At 47.6% G+C, this 23,169-nt stretch overlaps 1 protein-coding gene and 1 long non-coding RNA gene across 2 annotated transcripts in view; both read left to right on the top strand.

Moving 5' to 3' along the window:
• The window catches only part of LOC310667114, a 196,342-nt gene that overhangs the window by 105,535 nt on the left and 67,638 nt on the right, over positions 1–23,169 (top strand). The window lies entirely within an intron of this gene.
• RTN3 (reticulon 3) overlaps positions 2,841–23,169 on the top strand; it is a 43,304-nt gene continuing 22,975 nt past the window's right edge. The window contains exons 1-2 of the mRNA XM_083418728.1: positions 2,841–3,195; positions 19,855–19,905. Coding sequence (XP_083274854.1) covers positions 3,084–3,195; positions 19,855–19,905 — 163 coding nt within the window. The 5' untranslated portion in view covers positions 2,841–3,083. The remainder of the gene's footprint in view (positions 3,196–19,854; positions 19,906–23,169) is intronic.

Genomic DNA, 23,169 nt, shown 5'->3' with positions numbered 1-23,169 from the left:
TCTGATGTGGAACCATAATCAGGAATGGAAAGGAAAATGCTCACACTGTTTTCTCAAACTAACAGCAAGTAGCAGCTTTTGCTGATTAAACTGGAACCAATACTTCACACAAACCTCCATCACCTTGATAACGCCAAGGTTGCAAATTCAATCCCTGTAAGGGACAGTTGTTACAGGGGGTTGGACTAGATGAACTTCAGGGTCCCACTTCCAACTCTTATCATTCTGTTACAATATTTGAATACAGTACTGCCATTCATGCAGTGGTGACTTTCAGATTAAACCACTGTAATCTGCCCAGTGTGAGGCTGCCCTACAATAATCTACTTGCAAATAAGTCTCAGTGATCTCCGTTTCTGAGTAAACATGAAAGCAGAAGGGCTACCAATGAACTATGGCCCTTTCCCTTGAGGAGCATAGGAAGCTATCTTACACTGAGTCAGGTCATTGGCTATCATCTATACCAGAGCTTTCCAAACTTCTCACGTTGGTGACACACGTTTTAGATGTGCATTATTTTGCAACCCAGTAATTCAGTTTTATTAGCAAACCGGAGGTTAAACGAACTCCTTTCCAGCCCGGGAGGAGAATGGGGAATGTTCGTGGGACACACCTACACACTGCAGCCAAAAAGCTAGCATGTCATGCCAGTTTGGAAAGCTCTGGTCTACACCAGTGTTTCTCAAACTTGGTTCCCCAGGTGTTGTCGGACTACAATTCCCATCGTCTCTAGCTAGCAGGACTAGCGGTCAGGGATGATGAGAATTGTAGCTGGACAAGTTTGGAAAACAAGTTTGAGAAACGCTGGTCTACACTGACTGGCAGTGGCTCGCCAAGGTTTTTGTGCAGGGAAATTGTTATGTACTGAAGTTCTCACCCTGGGCCAGCAAGGGGAATACTGTAGATAGTTTTTTACTCAGGTCCACATATGCAAATAAGGGATCGAAAGTGACATTCGGGGATTGGTTACAGAAAGTTGTTACAATTACGTTGTTCTGGAGCTCTATATAAGCAGGCTGGCTGAACCCTTCAGTTCAGTTCTGTTCTGGCCTGTGAATAAACAAGAGCTGTTTGAAGAATCGCTGTGTCGTCTGATATGTTCACCCACTACTTAACACAAATGTTCTCAGCCCTACATGGGAGATACCGGGGGCCTTCTGCAAGCAAAGCAGGTGCTCTGCCACTGAGCTATGGCCCTTCCTTATAGGTATGCCATCTTATACTGAGCCAGGTCACAAGGTGTGACTGAGCTACCGTCCTTTCCCAGTTCCGAATTTCGGGAATACTTAATGCATCCCTAATGCCATTTGGAAATAGATTTTTCAGGAGGAGGAAGAAGCGTCCCTTCTGAGCTGTTTTCCCCCTTTTCCTCAAGGTTCGAAACACGACTCAAAAAAGCAGATTCTTAAAACACAAAAGCGCCCGCCCGCGTTTCTTGGCCGTTTATTCAGGCGCCTATGGCTACTGCGCACGCGTAAGTGCCGGTCTTACCCGCGCGCGCCCTCACACACAAACGTAACAAACGGACTTGGAAAGCTCGCGAGAATGGGGAGGGGGCGTGATGCGCATGTTCAGTGACCAGTCTCAAAAACCGCCTATTTTCTCTCACACTCAAAAAAAATCCGCCGCCCCCTCCCCGCCGCTTCTAATACCAACGTAAGGGAGGAGCAAAAATACTCTGCGGGAGGACGCAGGAGGCACAATATACTGTATCGTATAGAGCAGTGGTGCCCAAACTTTTTTCAAGGAGGGCCAGATTTGATGAAGTGAAGGGCCGTGAGGGCCAACCAAAGTTGTTGCGCTTTTTTTTAGGATTGAAATTGTTGAGCTTTTTTTTTTTTTTTTTTAGGGTTGAAGTTGTTGAGGAATGGGCCGGATTAGGCCCCCGAAACGGACTGTGGTAGAGCTTTTGGCCAACAAGGGAATCAAAGGTGTGCTAAAGGTGGGAAAGGAGATTGCAGAGGAGCTGAAGGGATTATTTGCATCTGTCTTCAGAGCAGAAGACTTGCGAGTAACATAAAAGTAATAAGGTGAAACAGGAGAGATGCGAGCCGGGAAGAGTGTGTCATCCCTTTGGCCCAGGCGAGGCGGCGGCGGCGGCTGCTGGACGACCTCCTCGCCCGTCTCCACGTGAGGGAAACGCAGCGTTGGCGTCGGGGCACCTCCGGCGGAGCAAGCCCGCTGACCTTCGCCTTCCCCTCCGCCTTCCTCCTTTTCGCCGCTCCGCCTGCGCCTCCGCTGCCTCCCGCTCTCGGCTGGCCCTCCTAGGCGTCGGGCTCCGAGGGCGATGGCGCCCCTCGTCGGCCCCACTCCACCACGCCCATCTGCAGCACGGGCCCCGCCGCCGCGCTCCCGCCAGCCGCCCTGGCTGCTTCGCCCGCCTCCTCCTCGGGCTCGAAGCCCGGGTTGTCCCGGCTTCAGGCCTGCCTCGAGCAAGACGAGAGCGGCGGCGGCGGCGAGTAAGACGAAGGAGGAGGAGAAGGAGAAGAAGCGCCGACGACAACTCCGCCGCTGCTGCCCAGCAGGTCCCACAGCCGCCCCAGCTCCAGATGCTCCAGGCCGTCGGGAGGGCAAAGTCCCGCCATGGCCCCCCGACCCTGGACGAAGGCCGCCGCCACCTCAGAAATTTTCTCTCAGGCCGGCCGAGTAACGGCGCGGGAAGGGAGCGCCTTCGCTTTCTCCACCGCCCGCCTTCCAGCCCCCATCCCCGCCCACAGCGCGCCACCTCGCGGGGGGAAGCGGGCAGGCCAGGCTGGCGGCTACACGGGCCACATGACGAGGTCTGGCGGGCCGGATTCGGCCCGCGGGCCTTGTGTTTGACACCCGTGGTATAGAGTATTCTTCCTTCCAGACTTCTCACTGCGCCTGCGCCGGAGAGCAACCTCCCAGACCCACCCCTCCGGAGTACGCCTGCGCGGCACTCCGGCCCGCCGCCCAGTTGCCGCGCCTGCGCAGTCTGCCCTGATCTCCTCGTTCTTGTCAGTCAGCGCCTGTCTGTTGAGAGGGGCGGTCGCTTATAGCCAAGGTCCTCGTCGCTGGTTTCTTTTCCCCCCGTCGCTTTCGCCGCTGCCGCCATCGACGAAATGGCTGAGCCCGCCACCCAGTCCCCGTATATTTCTTCCTCTGCTGGGGGTGGCTCCTCGGAGCCCGGAGGCCGAGACATCAAGGGGGCAGGTTCCCCCCAGCCTTGCGCTGGTGAGTGTGGGGGGGGGGAGTGGGCAGGGGAAAAGAACAGCTGGTGGGGGGGAGGGGGCTTGGCGTAGGGAAGTGCCGGGTGGTTTGTGGGCACGAGGAAGGAGGAAGGGGTGGGCGGAGGCGGTGTAGCAAAAATTTGAAACCCTGAAAGGCACCAGGATTCCCTGAGACGCTTAAATCATTGCATTTCCGAATCCTGCTTTCTTCTTATTAAGACCAACTCAGGTAAATCGGCTCTTACAGGGAGTCCTTTGCCTGGAATGAAAAAAGAAAAGAAAGCAAAATAGCCTTTATTGTCATAAAACATCCAGGCAGGGCTAAAGTACTGACTTTCATGAATGCCCTTTTTTTTAGTAAGTCTGAAATATGGTAGACAAGATTTAGCATTGCACAGAACCAGGGTGTGTGTGTTTCTGTATATAAACATATACATATTTATATACAGTATATATAAAGTAACTGTTACTAGGAGAGCATTCAATAAGGATAACGTCCCTTTATTGACATCCAAATTTGCATTTAATTTTTTGCAGCTGCTGTTAGGACTAATGCATATTTCCATTTATAATATGTGGGTGTTTTGCATAGAAGGCTTCCAAAGGTTAACTCATTTTCATTCAATATGTGTGTGTGTGTTTGTGTGTGTGTGTGTATTAAAAGAAGGGGCACAAAGATGGCCAGCCTATATGACAGGAGGTGGGGCTTTGGGGTGGAAGAGCAGTGTTGGAAAAACATATTTCACTGGAACCAAATAACATTTGTCAAACCAAGAGTTCACATTGTGTCATATAGATTTGTGGGTTACACTGATCCCTTCATTGGGCCTGATTAAAGTATAATTATAAAGGTGGGAAATGGTTGGGTTTTTTTTGGGGGGGGGTCCTACTGTTGACTGACTATAACTGCATAGGAAACACTTTTCTTCCCTCTTTTTTAAAATATTTATCTCCCTTTAAAATTTAGCCTGAGAGAGTAATTGTGTTACAGAGCAGCTTGCATATTGTATTGTGAACATATGGCGATCCTGCTAAAGGTATTTGATGGTCCCTGCAGAAGAATCAGTGAGTAGAAGGTGAAGCATGGAGCTGAAATAGAACTCCAAAGTGGGCTACACTTAAGGAGAGAAAGGGTGTGTCTGAGAGGTTTAAGAGGAACTGTTCTGGAAGAAAATGCCATTTTGGATTATGTCCATTGGGAACGTGTAACACAGAGAGGTGCACCAAATACAAAATGTGTTGTGGCTAATGTGAGGTGAATGAAGATTGCTATGCAAACAGGACAGTGTGGGAAATATGGTAGGATGGGGTGGAAGGCAAGCAAGACTTGTGGGTGTGGTGTTGGTGCTATGGACAATCCTTAGGAGACCAAGGCATAACACCAGTGTGTTATGCTGGTTGGTAATGGGGTGTTGGGAGTTGTATAATAATTCTATGTCCTTTGTGGTATGTAGTTGTGTATAGGGGTGTGACTGAAGGAGAACTGAATGTAATAGTCTTTTGCACATAATGGTGGTATTCCTCCCACCATTCAGCAACCTGCTGCTTCCTAATCCACCATTTCACACGCCTTGCAGCCTTACCAGGCATGATGCAATGGCAAGGTTTGGATTTCAGACTCTGGGGAGGCCATTCCCTGATACTGGCAGTGATTCTGAATGGGATAAGGAAAGCTTGGGTTTTAAGGGCACTCTTCCGTAGCAAACTGGGGAACAGATACACTTACGGTTGGCTGAATGTTGCTTTTGTACCTTTTCAGTGCATTTCCAAATCTGGTCGCTTGCTAAGCACTTGAAAAACACCAGCTGGGCTAGAGGCTGAGAAGGGAGTGGTGTCTCAACTGGAAGGTGGGGAGAGGGAAGCTTCTGTCTGCTGTATGTTTGTCAGATTAGACTCCAAAATGTGTCTCATAGCTCCAAGAATTGAGTGACCTTTTTTATCTGCTTTGGGGAGGGCTTGCTGGGGTTTTTCTGGATCTAGGCTAGTTGCTTCCTTAATCTGCCCCCTCCCCTTTCCTCAAGCAGGTGATCAAACTGAAGGGGGGAGCATTGCCTTTTCCCTTTACAGTTGCTCTGTCATTGTCTTGACTAAGGTCTCTTGTTGTATTGCTGGCTCCCACTTGAAGCAGGAAAGCAGTCTTAATTATTTTAAAACCTTACCTGAGAAAAAAATCCCTGTAACCTTGGGTTTTTTTGTGGGTGGGGGACATTTGGAGGTGTACGTTTAATTATTTGTCTTTGAGAAGGCAGCTTTGGTGACAGATCTTCCCTTTCGTGATGGCTTTAGGCAACTGGAGAGGGGGCAGGGAGGCACCCCAGAAAACATTTTGCAATATGTACCGCTCCTCTCCTCCCTCTCCTAATAAGCTTCAGAGGGCTGGGATGTAAATGGTTCTTATCTTCTAAGGCAGCTTTCAGATAGAGGTGGGAATGCTCATTAAAAAAACCACCACCACAACAAACTGCACTGCAGATGCTTCACTGAGGGTGGAAAACACAGGCCCAAGTGACAATGCTTTAAAAGGGCTGAGTCTTGCAATGCACCCCATCTAACAATAGCTCTGCCTCATCAAGTGGCCCAGCTGGGGGTTAGCTGACTTTTTAAAAAACCACCCCTTTGTGGGTTTTGTTTTGAAATTCCTGACCACGCTCCTTCCCTTGCATGGGCATATTAGTAGCGTCTGGTATGCGGCAGTTCTTGTAGTGCCAACGTTTCAGTCAAGATGCAGTCTTTCTCTGTATATATTCTCTGTATATTTTTACGTCTCTGATCTGTCAGTCTTGTCTTGAGATGTCTGAATTGTGGCTTCTTGCTCAGGAAAGAGCAGTTTCTTTCATGCATAGTCTTCCTTGTAGAGTCAAGGTCAAATGGCAGCTATATTGCATGCAGTAGTCCATTGTCTTGTGACTGACCAGTAGGCAAACACGTATGATGTATGACTTAATGCCAGATGGGGAAGGGATGTTGTTGATCCTTGCCAACCATATAACTGTTTCCTTGTCCGTGGTCTGATCTTTGTGCCCCTCAAGTTTAACAGTTCCTCAGAGGCCGCTCCTGCAAACCCAAACCAGCTGTCTCGAGAATCAGGCCCTTTCACCGCCAGTCCTTCTCCAGATCAGTGAGCATCAGTCTCCATCATGGAAGCTGAGCCTTTTTTAGTAGAGATGAGGCTCCAGGGATAAGGCTGTAAGGGGCTCAGGACATGTATGAGATTCAAGGTCACCTCACTTAATACAGAGCAAGGTGTGGACTTCATCTGCTGCCGTACACATGCCCAGCTCCCCCACAGATGCAGAGTAGTGCTATCTGCATCATCTTACAAGATTCAGGCTTAACATGGTAAACAAGAAGAATGTTAACTATATGTACATGTGAATGTGTATCTCTCTGTGTAGTCTTTGTGCCTTATCAGCCAGACACGCAGCAGATGCTCTTGTACCACAATGGATGGGCAGCACTTTGAACATATACAAAGCCCTATAAATGATAGGTGGTATTATTGCTGAGGACTCACAAGTTCCAGTGTACTTGAACCAGAGGTCAGCTTCTTAAACCTCTCTGCAGAGCCATTTTAACCAGTTAATTGTAACTTTAAAATTCAACAATCAAAACTATTCAATTTTGACTGTGTTAACAGTGCCCCAGCATGTGTTCCACAGAAATGTTGTGCAAGACCTGACTGAGGAAAGGCCATAGCTCAGTGTCAGAGCACCTGCTTTGCATGCAGAAGGCACCAGATTCAATCCCTGGCATCTCCAGAGAGAGATGGAAAAGAGCCGTCTCCGAAACCTGGGAGAGCTGCTGCCAGGTCAGTGTACGCAATACTGACCAATGATATAAGGCCTATGTTCCTAATTTTGAGCTTGGCATAGAAACTGACAACTTGTGAACTGTTTAAGAGAGCTAGTTTCTAACCCTGTAAATATGGAGTTGATGGGTGTGTCATCAATGCTTTCGCCAAGTTGTGTGTGCAAGGGTGCATGTACACATGTGGGAGAGGACTCTGGGTGACCAGGAACATGCCTCAGTACCATAAGCAGTTCTTCTTCATGACTAGCAGAAGCAGGGCAAAGTATTCTAAATAATAATCTGTTTGCATCTGTTTACAACGCACGAATTAGCCACCAGGCCTCCATTTTGGCCTGTGGTTCGTGGTTCTTTCACTGTCATGTGGACACAAGAACCAGGCATATCTTTTAGCTTGACAATACGTCAGCCTTGTATTTAAGCAGAACCAGAAATTGCACCCAGGTGAGTGAGTGGGCAAGTGGAGGAGGGATAAAGCACATTGTCCCTGTTCTGGGCCCAGCATAGAAATGGGACACTTTGTTTCTCTTTTGCCAGGCATCAGCAGGCTAGGATTATTGTTTTTGTAAAACATTTTTTTAGCAGGCTACTAACTTTGTGGGCTTTATTTTACAACATTGCAAACCATAATGGAGTAGTTTTGATGCAGTGAAGAAAAGGAAACACTATTTCCTGTACCTCTTCCTAAAGCCATTTTCTGCCTCTCAATATTGAAGCGGATGGCTAATTTATAATCACTAGCAAGAGAATTGCAGATCCAAATTGGTTGTATTATGGTCTTCCATCTTTTCTTTTAGAAAAAGGCATCTTAAGGAATTTAATAGACTTAACTGACTAAAAGAATTGGGCTCTTCAGACATTCATCTGCTGAGTCACAATGACAGGGTACAATACCCTCTCCCTCATAATGGGATAGCATGGTCCTAACTTGCAGGAGGGCTGAGAGCTCCTCTCATTAACTTGGGTTGCCATATTTCAAAAAGTAAAAACCAGGACACCCCAAATGTTGAAATTTTTTGATTGACTTGCCTGAGATCCAGGACAAAGCGCTCTCACTATCACTGAGTTAACAGAACCTGTTCTTGAAATCTTGGATTTGCTTTCCAAAATATTGAGGTGACCGCTTGGCATCCAGGGTCATGGCTGTGTATGGTTCTGCAGTTGTACTTGTCTTGTGCAGCAGCATTTACTTTTGCCCATTATTTGTTTGTGCGTTTAATTCATATCCCACATTTCTTCCACTGGCTCAAGGTGAGTGCCTGGCCTAAGGTTGCCCAGTGATTTCAAGGCTGAGTGGGGATTTGAATCTTGGTCTCTCAGGTCCCAATCTGATACCTCTCTGCCCTGCAAGAAAATTGTATTTAGAATGTTGGGTTAAAACCCTAATGTGGATCATGGCACCCCTTCCCTGTTGGATCAGTACTACTTCTTTTGCCTTCCTGCAATGATACATTTTGTTGTATTTCAGCTCCCATCATACCTGACTGGAAGGTATGCTGGCTATGACTGTTGGGGGTTGGAGTGCAACAGCAACTGGAGGGCATCGGGTTGGGGAATTGTGCTGCTAATGCATTAAAAAAAGTAGTCTTGCAGGTGCTGCATTGCAGAATCAATTGCAAAAAAAAGCCTGGGATTCTTTTGCTGTTGTGGAGCCAGAGCCCCAAAGGATGTTGCAAGAGAAAAATAAATTCATCCATTTACTCTTTGAGATGCATTTGGCTGGGCTAAGATGCAATCAGAGAGCTGCATCCATTCTCCATCATAACTAATAATAATAATAAATTATGCAGCACATTTGCTTTGCATTTGGGATAGTTATGAATAAGATATTGATCTCTGTGTGTGGGTTCTGGTGAACAATTAGAATACTTGGGTAGTTACCCATTTCAAGGCAATTTGGTCCTGGGACACTGTTGTACTTTAATCTTTTTCCCCCCAGCCTTGGATTGCAAACTTAGTGGACCTCATTAGGAGAGAGATTATGGTTTCAGAGGTCTGGGTCCAATGTAGCCAAGCCACAGGTAGGCCCTTGTGAGCAAACAGTGGACCCCTTGGCTCTGTCTTCTTCCCTTGCACGCTCCACTTGCCTTCTTTCCTTCTTGCTTTGAGTCAATCATAGTTTGCTTCCAGAACTGGAATTAGAAAGAAAGCACAGTTTGAACTCAAGTTCCAGATTTTGGTTGCTCAAGGGAGGGAGGGGATTTCGGCAGGTGAGTGGAGGAGGGAGAACGGAAGCCCAAACTCTGTACATGATGACGAAACCATGGCTTGGCTGTGATATTTAAACTGGCCCATTGTCTTGAGTCTTTCATTGGGACACTGACCTGCCTCAAACAGAATTATTTGGTGGCTTGGAGGCTGCGTCTGCCCATGGCAGTAGAATGAGGGACTAACATATGCTGTTTCTTAGAGATAGCCAAGTGATGCCCTTCTGGTGTTGGTGCACTGCAATTCATATCATCCTTGACCATTGGCAACGCTTGCTGGGGCTGATGGGAGTTGGAGTCCAACAACCACTGCAGTTGGCTTCCTGCTCCATGTTCATCCCTAATGGAGACATGCCACTTTTGCTTTTCAACAGAGGAGAACATGGGGGGGAGGAATGATCCCCGCCTGCAGCGCTTTTGTCGATCCATCCTACTGCCTTATTCTGCTCCATTTGTAGAGCAGTCCTGAGATGCATTTTGTTGAGAACCTTAATTTTAAAAGTACTTGTCTGGCTGAAATTATGGGACTAAATCATCATTTTTTGAAAGCTCCAGGTAGCTCATGAGTCAGTTTATAAATTTTTTAATGTTTTAGGGTGAGGTGATGATTCATGGTGTGATTCTGGGCTAAGAGATGCTACTTCTTGGAAAAGCAGGCCAGTGAAACTGGAAGTGTTGGTCCCAGTCATATTTTAATTGGGGGTTGATATGGAGCATCTCTGGTGTGGAGTTGATGCAGTACATGTGTCATGAAGCTGTTAAACTTGATGGCACAATGACCCGGACTTTGCTGCATGGCAATTAGGCAGCTGGTAACTTGGGATCAACCCACCATGTGAAAAACCTTGGCTTGATGTTGTGTTCGTGTGGACTCTTAGGAAAATGGCAGCAGTGTGGGACCTCCACCCCCCCCCCCCCCCCCAGTTTTTAAAGGCTTGATTACATATCATCTGCTTGTACAGTCAGCCAAGTGCCTTGATGGTGCCGTTGTAACTAAATTCAAGACTGGTTAGAAATACTGGACTCCAAGCAGCTCTGTTAGATGCCTGACACTCCTAGCCAGAAGTCTGGGTACTGTCCCTCAAGCAATTAGGAAATGTCCCTTGTTTGGATGCATTTCCTCTTACGCAAGGCAGCTTAATTGTGTTTTCCACTAAACAGAAGCAAAGTTGACAACCTGCTTTTCCCATCTCTCTCTCTCTCTCTCTCTCTCTCTCTCTTTTTCTCTGCATTGGGAATACACTGTGCTTCTGCACAAAGGCAGCTCTAGGCAGCCTTCCAGCTTTGTCCCAGCAACACGCACCCACACCAGCCATCATAACATGCAGCTCTTTCCTGTGATCCACCCCTTATGTGCAGGCTGCTGTTGCTTCAGCTGGGATGGCCTTAATGCTTCTTTTTTTTTTACAGAACAGGTCTCTGGTGCTCATGAAACAGACATGGTGCAATCCTATCTCGCAGCATCTTTTCCCACCACATTAAAGCAGCTTGGAAGGGGTGGGTGGAGAAGCCACGTTGGGGATATGGGGTGCTCTTGTACTCTTTTCCAACACGCACGAGCTGCTGTTGTGTCAGCTGGGAAGTGGAAGAAGGCAGGTCTTAGACTAGTACCCGTCTTTCTCCCTCTTCCTCCCTGCCCAAAGCATGTCCAGCGTAATTTTTAGGAGAGTAAAACAAAGGTTTTTTTTAAAAAAAGAAAAAGTGGGAGACGGTGCTCAGATCAAAATCTGTAGCTGCTTCAAGCTTTGTTTCTGCTTTTTAAAAAGAAAAGCTACAATCACGCTTCTTAATGAAGTGATCCCCAGTGGTATACCTGGGAGTGGTACTTCTAAAGGTCACCATTACTCAGTCTTCAATTGATGTGAAATGAAGGGAGGGAGGTATGGTGTACGTTCCATGATGTGAATCTGTACCAGCCACAAACTTCCTACGGCCAGGCCTCTAGCCAGGAATGTTGCAGTGAAATGGGGTGGGGAAGTATCAGTGCAGCACAGCTGGAAACTAAATATAGGTAGCCTGTTATGCTTATAGCTGTGCATTTGTATAAACAGTAAATTCCAGGTGCTTCTCAGTTACCCCAAGAACTCGACACCCATTGGCCAGAACGCTGGTGGGTGGGAACAGGGCGGCTTCTTACTGAGCATTTGGGTAGAATTCTGCCTGCAGGGTCCCCCCCTTTCTCCCCCCCCCAACAAAAGAACTAGAGGCTGATTTAAAATTAAAGCTGAATGTTCAGGGAGGAGATGTAAAATTTTCCTAATTTCATCAAGCAGAGAAGATTCTGTGGGTAGCAGAGAAGACTTCTGCCACATTGATGGCCCCCGAAATAATAGGTGTAGATTTCTCTGACATTATTATTTTGGTGGAAGCCTTGTCATAAGACTACATGAATCTTACCATCAATATGTGATTGATTTGCCTTATTTACACATTTATATGCAACCTATTTCGGGACACGGGTGGCCCTGTGGGTAAAACCTCAGCGCCTAGGACTTGCCGATCGCATGGTCGGCGGTTCGAATCCCTGCAGCGGGGTGCGCTCCCGTCGTTCGGTCCCAGCGCCTGCCAACCTAGCCGTTCGAAAGCACCGCCGGGTGCAAGTAGATAAATAGGGACCGCTTACCAGCGGGAAGGTAAACGGCGTTCCGTGTGCTGCGCTGGCTCGCCAGATGCAGCTTGTCACGCTGGCCACGTGACCCGGAAGTGTCTCCGGACAGCGCTGGCTCCTGGCCTCTAGAGTGAGATGAGCGCACAACCCTAGAGTCTGTCAAGACTGGCCCGTACGGGCAGGGGTACCTTTACCTTTACCTTTATGCAACCTATTTACTGCCTCCATCACATCCTCAAGTAGCTGTACAGCAGGCTTTGCTGACACCCTCAGAGGCCTGCTGTGACTATTTGCTGCCCACTTGTGAGGATCATGAGAGGCCTTGCATGACTCACCAGCAGATCCAGAGCCACCATTTATTTGAGGACCAGTGGTTTAAGGATTCTTGTTTATAACCCAGCTTTGTTGTTTAGATAGCGCCTACAGCTGGGCCTTGGGGTATGTCTTCTCCCGTGTGAATCTCCCCCAGTTCTGAGTGATGCTGTGGTAAAAGTACAGACTCATATGGATGGCAGATCAGCTTCCACAAGAAGCAAGGCTTCCTCAGTTGTGGCTCTGGTGTGTCAGGGTCATTTGTTACGGTTGTCCTGTCCTGTTATTTTCCCCCTAGTGCAAAGTGAAGGCATTTCTCTTTTGCCATGCCTTTGGGGAGCTATGTCCGTTGAGAGTGTTCTGCTACAGTCCTTATTTTCCTTAATTTTGTTTTACTTTCAATTAAGTGGTATTACATTATTATTACTACTACATCTAAGGGACATATTTTTTCTGCCTCAAAAAAGAAAAGAAAAAACAATTGTGGGAGGGAATCAATTGCATTGTGGTCCTAAGATTGTCCTGTGACTGTCTTGTTTGTTAACTTGAACTCTGCAAGTAGCAAATGTTTCTTAAACCAGAAAAAACTAGTTATGAGATTCCGGAGGAAAATAAATATGTGAAAACGAAACAGAAGTAAGCTGGGGGGGGGGGTGTAAATTGGTGAGGGGAGAGTTAGTGGCCAAGAGTGTGAGTTGTGATGCCCCAGCCACAAATATCCTAGATGTACCTTGACATGCTATTTTTTCAGCCTCCTCACCGGCTCTGTCTACAGTGAGGATTTAATCCTGGTCTACTTGGTGGAGGTTGTAAAGGCTACTGAGACGACGTAAGAAGCAATTTGAACACTAATGAGATAAATGCTGGACTTGATAGCTGTACAAAGGCTAACTACTGCCCACTAATAGTAATTTGCACTTTTAATGAAGATTCAACCTTTTTTTAGTAGGTTAATATCTTTGCACTTGATGACAGTCAATAAATCCTAAAATGGTTTTCAGACCATTTTGTGATCTTTAAACACAGCCCTGGACATTCAGAAAAACTGACCATATGCTTTGGGAATTGCGTTAAAGGTTGGAGTAGCTTGTGCTTTTTTTACTACATTGGTCTGTGCTCGGATTATTTAAATGTTTTCTTAATAATAATAATAATTTATTATTTGTACCCCGTCCATCTGGCTGGGTTTCCCCAACCACTCTGGGCGGCTTCCAACAAAGATGAAAAATATACTAAAATGTCACATATTTAAAACTTCCCTGAACAGGGCTGCCTTCAGATGTCTTCTGAATGTCAGGTAGTTGTTTATCTCTTTGACATCTGATGGGAGGGCGTTCCACAGGGCGGGCGCCACTACCGAGAAGGCCCTCTGCCTGGTTCCCTGTAACTTGGCCTCTTGCAGTGAGGGAACTGCCAGAAGGCCCTCGGAGCTGGACCTCAGTGTCTGGGCAAAACGATGGGAGAGGAGACGCTCCTTCAGATATACTGGACTGAGGCCGTTTAGGGCTTTAAAGGTCAGCACCAACACTTTGAATTGTGCTGGGAAACGTACTGGGAGCCAATGTAGGTCTTTCAAGACCGGTGTTATGTGGTCTCGGCGGCCGCTCCCAGTCACCAGTCTAGCTGCCGCATTCTGGATTAGTTGTAGTTTCCGGGTCACCTTCAAAGGTAGCCCCACGTAGAGCGCATTGCAGTAGTCCAAGCGGGAGATAACCAGAGCGTGCACCACTCTGGCAAGACAGTCTGCAGGCAGATAGGGTCTCAGCCTATGTACCAGATGGAGCTGGTAAACAGCTGCCCTGGATACAGATTTGACCTGTGTCTCCATGGACAGCTGTGAGTCCAAAATGACTCCCAGGCTGCGCACCTGGTCCTTCAGGGGCACAGTTACCCCATTCAGGACCAGGGAATCCTGCAGACCTGCCCGCCTCCTGTCCCCCCAAAACAGTACTTCTGTCTTGTCAGGATTCAACCTCAATCTCTTAGCCGCCATCCATCCTCCAACCGCCTCCAGACACTCACACAGGACCTTCACCGCCTTCACTGGTTCTGATTTAAAAGAGAGGTAGAGCTGGGTATCATCCGCATACTGATGAACACCCAGCCCAAACCTCCTGATGATCTCTCCCAGTGGCTGCATGTAAATGTTGAAAAGCATGGGGGAGAGGACAGAACCCTGAGGCACCCCACAAGTGAGAGCCCAGGGGTCTGAACACTCATCCCCCACCACCACTTTCTGAACACGGCCCAGGAGGAAGGAGCGGAACCACTGTATGATAGTGCCCCCAGCTCCCAGCCCCTCAAGACGGTCCAGAAGGATGTTATGGTCGATGGTATCAAATGCCGCTGAGAGATCCAGCAGAACTAGGAAACAGCTCTCACCTTTGTCCCTAGCCCGCCGGAGATCATCAACCAGTGCGACCAAGGCAGTTTCAGTCCCATGATGAGGCCTGAATCCCGACTGGAAGGGATCCAAATGGTCCGCTTCTTCCAGGCGTGCCTGGAGTTGTTCAGCAACAACTCGCTCAATCTGCTTGCCCAAGAATGGAAGATTTGAGACTGGGCGATAATTGGCCATCGTGGCCGCATCTAAAGATGTTTTTTTAAGAAGCGGTTTAATAACCGCCTCTTTCAGCGGGTCTGGGAAGGCTCCCTCACGGAGGGAAGCATTCACCACCCCACGAAGCCCATCGCCCAGTCCTTCCCGGCTAGCTTTTATAATTACAACATTTTTATAAGCCAGGATGGGCAAGGATCCAGGAGACAGGTGGTTGGCTTCACTCGTCCAAGCAGCCTGTCCACATTCTCGGAGGTAACAGATTGGAATTGATCCCACACAACTTGACTAGACAGGACTCTAGCACTCTCCCGCCCTGGCCCTGCTCCCACGGTGGAGTCTACTTCTTCCCAAATCTGAGCGATTTTATCTGCAAAAAACTTTGCAAAATCATTGCAGGAGATCATGTGGCCCGTACTGGTGGTTCCGCAGGTGGTTCCGCTAAATTGTGAACCACCTGAAAAAGTCTCCTGCTGCTGTTTTCTGCAGATGCAATAGAGGCGGCGAAGAAAGTCTTCTTCGCCGTTGCTATCGCCACTTGGTAGGCTCGACGTTGAGCTCTAACCTGTGTCCGGTCAGATTCGGAATGAGTTATCCGCCACCGGCGCTCTAGCCATCTCAACGATTGTTTCATTGCCCTCAGATCCGTGGAAAACCATGGGGCTGTCCGGGCTCCATGCAATCGGAGAGGGCGCTTCGGAGCCAAACAGTCAATAGCCCTGGTTAACTCCACATTCTAGCGGGCCACCAGGGAATCAGCTGAAAGGCCATCAACATGGGATAAAGCATCCCCTACCACTCTCTGGAAACCATTTGGATCCATTAAGTGGCGGGTTCGGACCATCCGAATCGGTCCCACCTCCCTGCAGAGGGGATGGGTTGCAGAGAAGTCCAGTTGCACCAGGAAGTGATCTGACCATGGCACTTCTTTCATTTCACTTTTACTTAGTGTCAGATCACCAACATCCATAGAGGTAAACACCAGGTCCAAGGCATGTCCGCGGCTATGGGTTGGGCCAGACTTATTCAGGGACAGCCCCATGGAGGCCATGCTTTCCACGAAGTCCCGAGCAGCCCCTTGTAAGGTCGTGTCGGCATGGATGTTAAAATCCCCTAGGACAACCAAGCTAGGTGTCTCCAGGAGAACATCCGCCACAACCTGAAGCAGCTCGGGCAGGGAATCCTTGGTGCAGCGGGGAGGTCGGTACACCAAAAGGAATCCTGTACTGCCCCTATTGCCCAACTTCCAGAACATGCACTCAGAGAACTGGGTCTTCCCAATAGGACGCCTGGTGCAAACTAATGACTTCCTAAAAATCACTGCAACCCCCCCTCCCCGCCCACATGACCTGGGTTGCTGTGCATAAGAGAAACCTGGTGGACAAGCAGCGGCAAGGACAGGCCCATCTGCTTCATCCAACCAAGTCTCTGTCACACATGCCAGGTCAAGTCCTCCATCCATGATCAAGTCATGGATGGCAGTGGTCTTATGAATCATTGACCTGGCATTGCACAGCAGCACCTTCAGGTCATGTGGGTATCCCTTGCTGATTCTAGTATCCATCTGGTCAGGACCAGACCTGGAGGCAGGGATAGTCCTCAGACAACGACTAAACCTGCCTCCTCTGTAATGACATGGTCTGGTCTTAGCGTAACTCCTCCTACCCGTGATCACTGAGATCGGTTGTCCCAGTGCATCCCCCCCTGTGGAACATGCCCCAGCCATTTTGTTGGCTGGGACTTGCTCCCCAGCAGCCCTGACCCCTCCCCTTAAGAACAAAATAACACCTAAAAAAAACAAAAAATCACTAAAACAATACAAACAAAAAACAGTAAAAATGACAAAAACATAAAATCAAACAAATTCCCAGGCCCAATAAGCATCCATCCCACCCCCACATACAAAAAATTCAAAAGAAAATTTAAAAAACATTTTAAAAGCACTCTGCACCCCTCCAGCAGTAACAGCAACTGTCCTAGTGAGGCCCATCAGGCCCTGCCCTGGGCCAGGCGGTAAGTGGCAGGAAGGAGCAGGGCCCCCAGACACTCACACAGGAGAGTCCTCCTGGGCAGCAGAGCGCAGCAGTCCCTGTGAGGCTTCAGGCCCCGCCCTGCGCCAGGTAGGTGGTAAGCGGCAAGAGCAGGGCCCTCAGGCACTCACACAGGAGAGTCCTCTTGGATGCTTTAGATCTTTGTAGTTCTTTTGGGGGGGGGGGCTCCGCTGGGTAGAAAGACATGGTACAAATATGAAAGAATGATAAGGAATATGTCTGTAACTTGACCTGTTTTGCCTTGTGCTGTTCTCTGTCCAGGTCTGTCTTGTCATAGGTAGAAAAATGCTTTGTTGTTCATTGTTTTGGTGGTGTTTTGTTTTTTTTAAAAAACAATATTGTTTCCATGGTTTTTCAGCACAGTTGCCTTTTCTCAATGCAAATCCCAGCTTGGGATCCGCTCAGGCTGCCTCAGAAAGGCCTCCACAAAGAACCATCTAGAACTCTGCAATTACGCTCTGGCTGTGCACGCAAGCCTCTTGCAAGGTCTGATAAATCAAAATAAAGATTCCTTTGAAAGCTTAATCCTGTGGGCAAATGACACTAAATAGCCCTATTGGCAGAACAGCTGGGAACGGAGGAGTGATTGATAAGGGGGGCCAGGGGCTTTTCATTCATTTATTCTACCAGTGCATCTCTTCCCCCACCCCGAGCCTTGTTCTCTCCTGCACAACATCGGGCGGTAGCTAGGGAATGCATTTGCCAGTTGCTTCACAATGCACCTCTTTTAAAAGAGGGAGACCCCTGGTGCAAATTGTCACTTGTCATCTATGGTCTGCATAGAGCTGCTGTTCATTGTTGCTAAATAAGCTCTGGTGTTGAAATTTTTCCCTTGCGGAGGGGTGTTTGGGCAGGGATAAGCATGAGAAGCAACTGGCGAGAGCCTCCTCCCTTTCTTTTTTCCCCTAAGGAATTATTGCCAATACCAGTTCCCAGCCTGGCATGTCAGGTTTTCAAGCTTGTTCTCTCTCTTTTCTGTACAGTTACTCTGGAAAATATGAGTCATCTACCAAAGTCTGTGATAGAGTGGATAAACTGGTTTTGTCATGTACAGTTTCCAGGCCATAGTTCTAGCCTTAAGCAGACTGCAGAATGTGAGATTCCTTAGGTATGGGTTGGACACAATCCTTTTTGGCAATTCCACACTGAACCTCAAGTTTCATGTACTGTAGTCCATGAGAGACAATCACTTCTCAAAGTTGTGTGTTAGAAACCGCACTTTCAGATACTTTGGGATGCATCCGATTAAACCCTACTCAGAGTAAACCAGTTGAAATCAATGAACTTGTTATTGATGATCATTGATTTCAACGGCTTCTTTGGATACAACCCTTGTAACACATATCCTTGTTGGCCATAGATTATATTTATTAAAATGTAGTAGCCTGCCTTTCAGGAAAAATCTTACAAAGGCTAATGTAATTAGTAATATATATATATATAATACAAAAATCATATGTCCTGTAAAAACTTGGTGCAGCAGCTAATTATAGTGTGTGCTAAAACTACAAATTGAAAGTTTTGGTAGGAGAAAACCTTTGAAGGGGGAGCAGCCATGCCCAGGCACCTGGAAAGCGTTAAAGAAGGCGCAAGCCCCCTGCCCCCTCTCCATAGCTCCCAGTTTGCAGTTAGAAGGGCGGGAAGTGCCACACAATGCAGAAACAGGTGTGTTCGTGAGTGTCTGTGTCCATGTTCCAAGCCAGCTTGGAGCTGGAGTAGGGAAGGCGGAGGCTTGCTTTGACTGGCTGCATATGTCAGCTGTCCCATGCATGCATGTGTGCCTCTCTCTCCCTATTCCAGCTCTGAGCTCAAGGACAAAGGGAAGCTCATATTGCCAAATCAAATCCCTTTCTCCCTCTGAACTTTGGGCTGGGGGAGCAGGTGGGAATCCTCTGCCCCACTGGCAGTGAGGTTGCAAGGAAGCCTGGGGCTCATCACACTTGCCCAAGGGCTATCTGAATGCATGCCTTGGCAAGTAAAATTGTGGAGCTCAACCATGGTTTGGATGCTAAGCTATGGTTAGTACGAACCAGCCTTCCCCAACCTGGTGCCCCACAGATGTTCTGAACTCACCAGCTCCCATCAGTCCAGCCAACGTGGGCAATGGCTAGGGTTAATAAGAGTTGGGAGTTCAGAACATCTGGAGGGCACTAGGTTGGGGAAGGCAGATGTGAATCATGGTTTGGCATAAAGAACTCATTTCTGTCTTTCCCAGCAAGAAGGGGATGTTGGGCTTGGGCAACGGAGCTGTTTTCTGGTTAGATGCTGGCTGAGAATGGAGGTGTGAGGAGCACAGAAAGCAAAATGACAGCAGAGGGTGTGACGTGATTGGAGAGAGAAGAATCAGCAATAAGTGAGGGGTGCGTTTTTAGGCTCTTGACTGCAGATTCTGGTAGCATAACTGATAGTATGTTTTGATATGTATTGTGTGTTTTAGAAAGGGTTTGAGTAAGGGTTCAGACGGGTTTCAGTGGCCTGGCAAAATTCCTCTACCTATTTTTATAAGGAAGTTGAATTCATTTCTCACTAACTTTGCATTGAAAGCCAGTGCAGGAAAGCTGGCACGGCGAAGCTAATTTTGTCATTCCTGCTGCATCCAGGTACTCAACTTCGGGAGCTGCAGGAAATGATCTAGTAACCAGACTCGGACAGGGGCCACATTGGCTGCCCTTAGCTTTGCACATCTGAGGCTGTGGCCTCTGTGTAAAATGGGGTTGACCAGTTTTCTCTCTCTAAAGTCTCATTTAAGCAGTTGCCCAAAGCCTTCCAATTACCCTGAAGTGTAGTTAGTTGCTTGTTACATACCTGTTCTTTTCCTGGCATTTCAAGCAAGAAAAAGAAAAATCAGAAGGAAAAAAGTGTGTTGTAGGTATTGTCGTGTGACAAGGTTATCCTTTTCCCTTCTTGAGCAGATGGATAATATCCTTCAGTTTGGCTTTGCTGTCGTAGAAACTTCATAAAACTTTGCAGCCAGGTGAGTGAGTAGCTGCTGATCTTTCCTCAGCCCCTCTCCCGTGGCCCAGGTACAGCTGAGACATCTGGAACTACAAAGCTGCTGTAATGTTTGTTTTTTCCTCCTTTCCAAGGTCATCAAGTCTCATCCTATGTATTTTCCTTTCAGATTCCTTTGTTTCTTCCTCTCAGCCTGTCTCTCTCTTTTCGACCTCACAAGGCAAGTCTGTCATTTTTCTTGTACCCCTGCTAAAAGAAAAATGTTGCAAAAGAGGCTGTAACTGGGAGCAGGATAAGGTTCATCTCTTTCAATTTATCCCACACATCCTCTAGCTAGCTCAATAACAGCTTGTTGGGTTATAGTCAACAGTGGTTCGTTCATGGCCTAGTATAGTTAGTGTCTATCTTCCCATTACTATTTCTAGCAAGCTGTAACGTTAAACTCTTGTCTGTGTTAAAGGTGCAGTCTTGAAACCACCATATTTGCTAAAAGTACATGGATTATTGTTCAGTGAAACAATATATCTTTCAGGGAGAGTGGGGGCTTGGTTGCCCCATCTGTGAAGGGGCAAAATTTCAGATCAAAAACTCCAGATTGTGAAGTTTCAGGAGTTCAAGTTTAGAAAGGAAGTACAATCTCAGTATGGCTCCAGTAGGCCTCTCCAAGGCGTTGTGACATGTTTCACAAAATAAATCTCCTTTGCTCAAGTTAACAATAATCAACAGAACAGCCATACCCTTATGTAGTTGTCTTGTTGGATAGTATTGCATCCTAGGCTTCTGGTTTTCAAACTCTGCTCTAGGGCACTCAAGAGGTACCTCTGAGTGTTCAGCAATAGTAGTAAGCAACTTCCTGAAGTCCAGCTTGGCTGTGCTTAACAATCTTCCCATGTGATGTGTGGCTGTAAGGGAGAGTTAAGCATGCACTTGGTTACATATGTCACAAGCGGGGCAGTGAGGTCCAACGGACCTGCCCGGTGCCCTGTAAGTGTGGTACGCTTGACAGATCATGCCCCAGAATCTTTACAGTGCACAATGGCTCCCATAGAAGATGCTTCAGTATGTACTTTGCAGACAGGTTGGTGGCCTGTAGTGGTACAAAGTTTGGAAAATTGCTGTCCTGGACTCTCTGCTAAAGTGAATGAATGGAAACTCTTTCCAGCTTGCATGCCTTGGGCAGCAGATAGTTTGGTGCTGGCAGTGTTGATGTGGGTTTCCTTCGCAGTCATACAAAGTCAGTTAGAAGGAATGGCGGGACCTGCCTTTGTTGGGAAGGAGGTGTGTGATGTACCAGGAAGATGCTGGTAGGGAAGGTGCTGAAGAGTTGATAATTCTCTTGGCTCTTTAATACAGTTGGTGAGGAGGGTATGGATAGGCTTACATATTATGTATGTTACATAATAAGGGAGGGCCCATAACTCCATGGTGAAGCTCATGCTTTGCATACCAGAGATCTCACATTTGATCCTTGGCATCTCCAGTTGAAGGGATTTGGGAGAGCTGTTGCCAATTTGAGTAGACATTACCGGACTAGATGGACCATATGGTCAGATTTCCTATGGCAGCTTTAAATAACAAGACCAGGTAAGAAGGAATTTGAAGACAACTTGATCCAGAGATGGGAAACCAGTGGCTCTCCAGATGTTGGTGGACTACATTTCCCGTCAGCCCAAACCATCATGGCCTATGATCCGAATGATGGCAGTTGTAGTCCAGCAACATCTGGAAAGCCACCAGTTCCCCATACCTTATTCCATGACAAAGCAAATAGTAGGCTTCAATTGCAATGAAACAAAATTTCTATGTTTCCCACCCTTAATGTTTCTCAGTGAAGTCACATGAATAATGGTGCTGATGTCTGTCTTCAAGAGGATTCAGAATCTCACATCTTACCTTCCATTAGGTGAATTTTCACCTCCATGGAACTCTTTATACGCCAAGATACCTCGCAGAGAATGCCGGGTGTTGGCCAGACTTAGGGGCCAGTGGACCCCTAACCATTGGTCCATAGTCAGTCTTCCCCACCCTGGTGCCCTCCAAATATTTTGGACTCCCAAGTTGCAACTAATTAGCCATGCTGGCAGGGGCTCCTAGGCTTGTAGTTTTAAGAGGGCTCCAGATGGAGGAATGTTGGAACACATAAACAGAATTGTGCCCTAGAATAGCTTGCCTAGTAGGCAACTAAGAATTCCATTTGGGCAGTTCGGTTTCTGTGCTAAGTGCAGAGGAAGAAAAGCTCCTTCATGACCAGTATAGAAATGCAGAGGGGGCTGGCAAAGAAGAACAGTTCGCTAGGTAGCCAGTCAGTGTGGTAGAAGATTACCTTCTTCTTCAGTCTACAAAGAGGCAGAAGGCCATGCTTCTATGCAGGCCATGCAGGATGGGCCTACCCCTCTTCCACTGCCAGCATGAAAATGCAGGCCTCATCGCAGGCTAATAATTTTAGTTAGCTTATTTACAAACCTGTGCTAGAAACACACACACACTCACATTCACCTGTGACTTTACATTACATGAGGAGACTACTAGTAGCATATGATCTGATCTGACAAAGTTTGTCTGCCAGTCCTGATCTTCTCACTGAGGAGCCCCAGGGCTCCCCAGAACACAATTTGGATAAAACCACTCCCCATGACCATTAGTAGAGGTGGAAACTTAGGACCTGCATCCAGGAGTGTGGAATCTACAGCCCTCCAGCAGTTGTTGAATTGCACTTCCCATCTTGGTTCTTGGCCATGCTGTGGAGAGCTGAAGGGTATTGGAGCGTAAAAACATCTGTAGGGACCACAGGTTCTCCACCCTGAGCAACACAGCATTTCAGGCAAGGCCTTAGAAGTTCACGCTGGCTTAGGTTTCCTCCCACTGCCAGCACAGGTTGGCCCAGTGAAAAGTGGTAGCCATTTCCGCCCCCAGAGCTAGCTATTTGCTGATGGAGGGTTTGGGTTTGAAATGTTGGCTGCTTTTTGTTTTGCTAAAACACCCACAGTTGTGACTTGCTATAAGCACCATATGAGCATGCTGACACGCCAAGGTGCAAGCCAGGTGTGATCTTGAGAACCAGGTCGCAATTCATTCCACATCAGCAACACTGTTGGTGTTGTTGTTGTCAGTCCAGCATTTTGCCTTGCATTACCCCATTGGCAGCCATTTCATCACTGTTACAGCTACACCCGATACTGTGGGTTATTGTCCACTGCGTCATGCAGCTGAAAGGGAGTGTTGGCTGTCAAGATATATCCTAACCACCCCAGTTGAGACCAGAGCAGGCCTCGGAATTGCCCTGGCCAATCAGCATCTTGTTTCCAAACAGTGTCCTGCTAGATGTCACTACCACAAAGGGTAGCCAACCTGTGACTCTCCAGATTTTGGACCACAGCTCCCATCATCCCTGACCTTTGGTCATTGTGGCTGGGCTTGCCAGAAGTTGGGAGTCCCAACAAAATCCAGTGGGCAACATGATGGCCTATTCTAGAACAGGAATAGG

The sequence above is a fragment of the Podarcis tiliguerta genome, assembly GCF_965153285.1.
Source record: "Podarcis tiliguerta genome assembly, chromosome: 16".
Taxonomy (NCBI): domain Eukaryota; kingdom Metazoa; phylum Chordata; class Lepidosauria; order Squamata; family Lacertidae; genus Podarcis; species Podarcis tiliguerta.
This window is presented reverse-complemented; position numbering and strand designations above follow the sequence as displayed.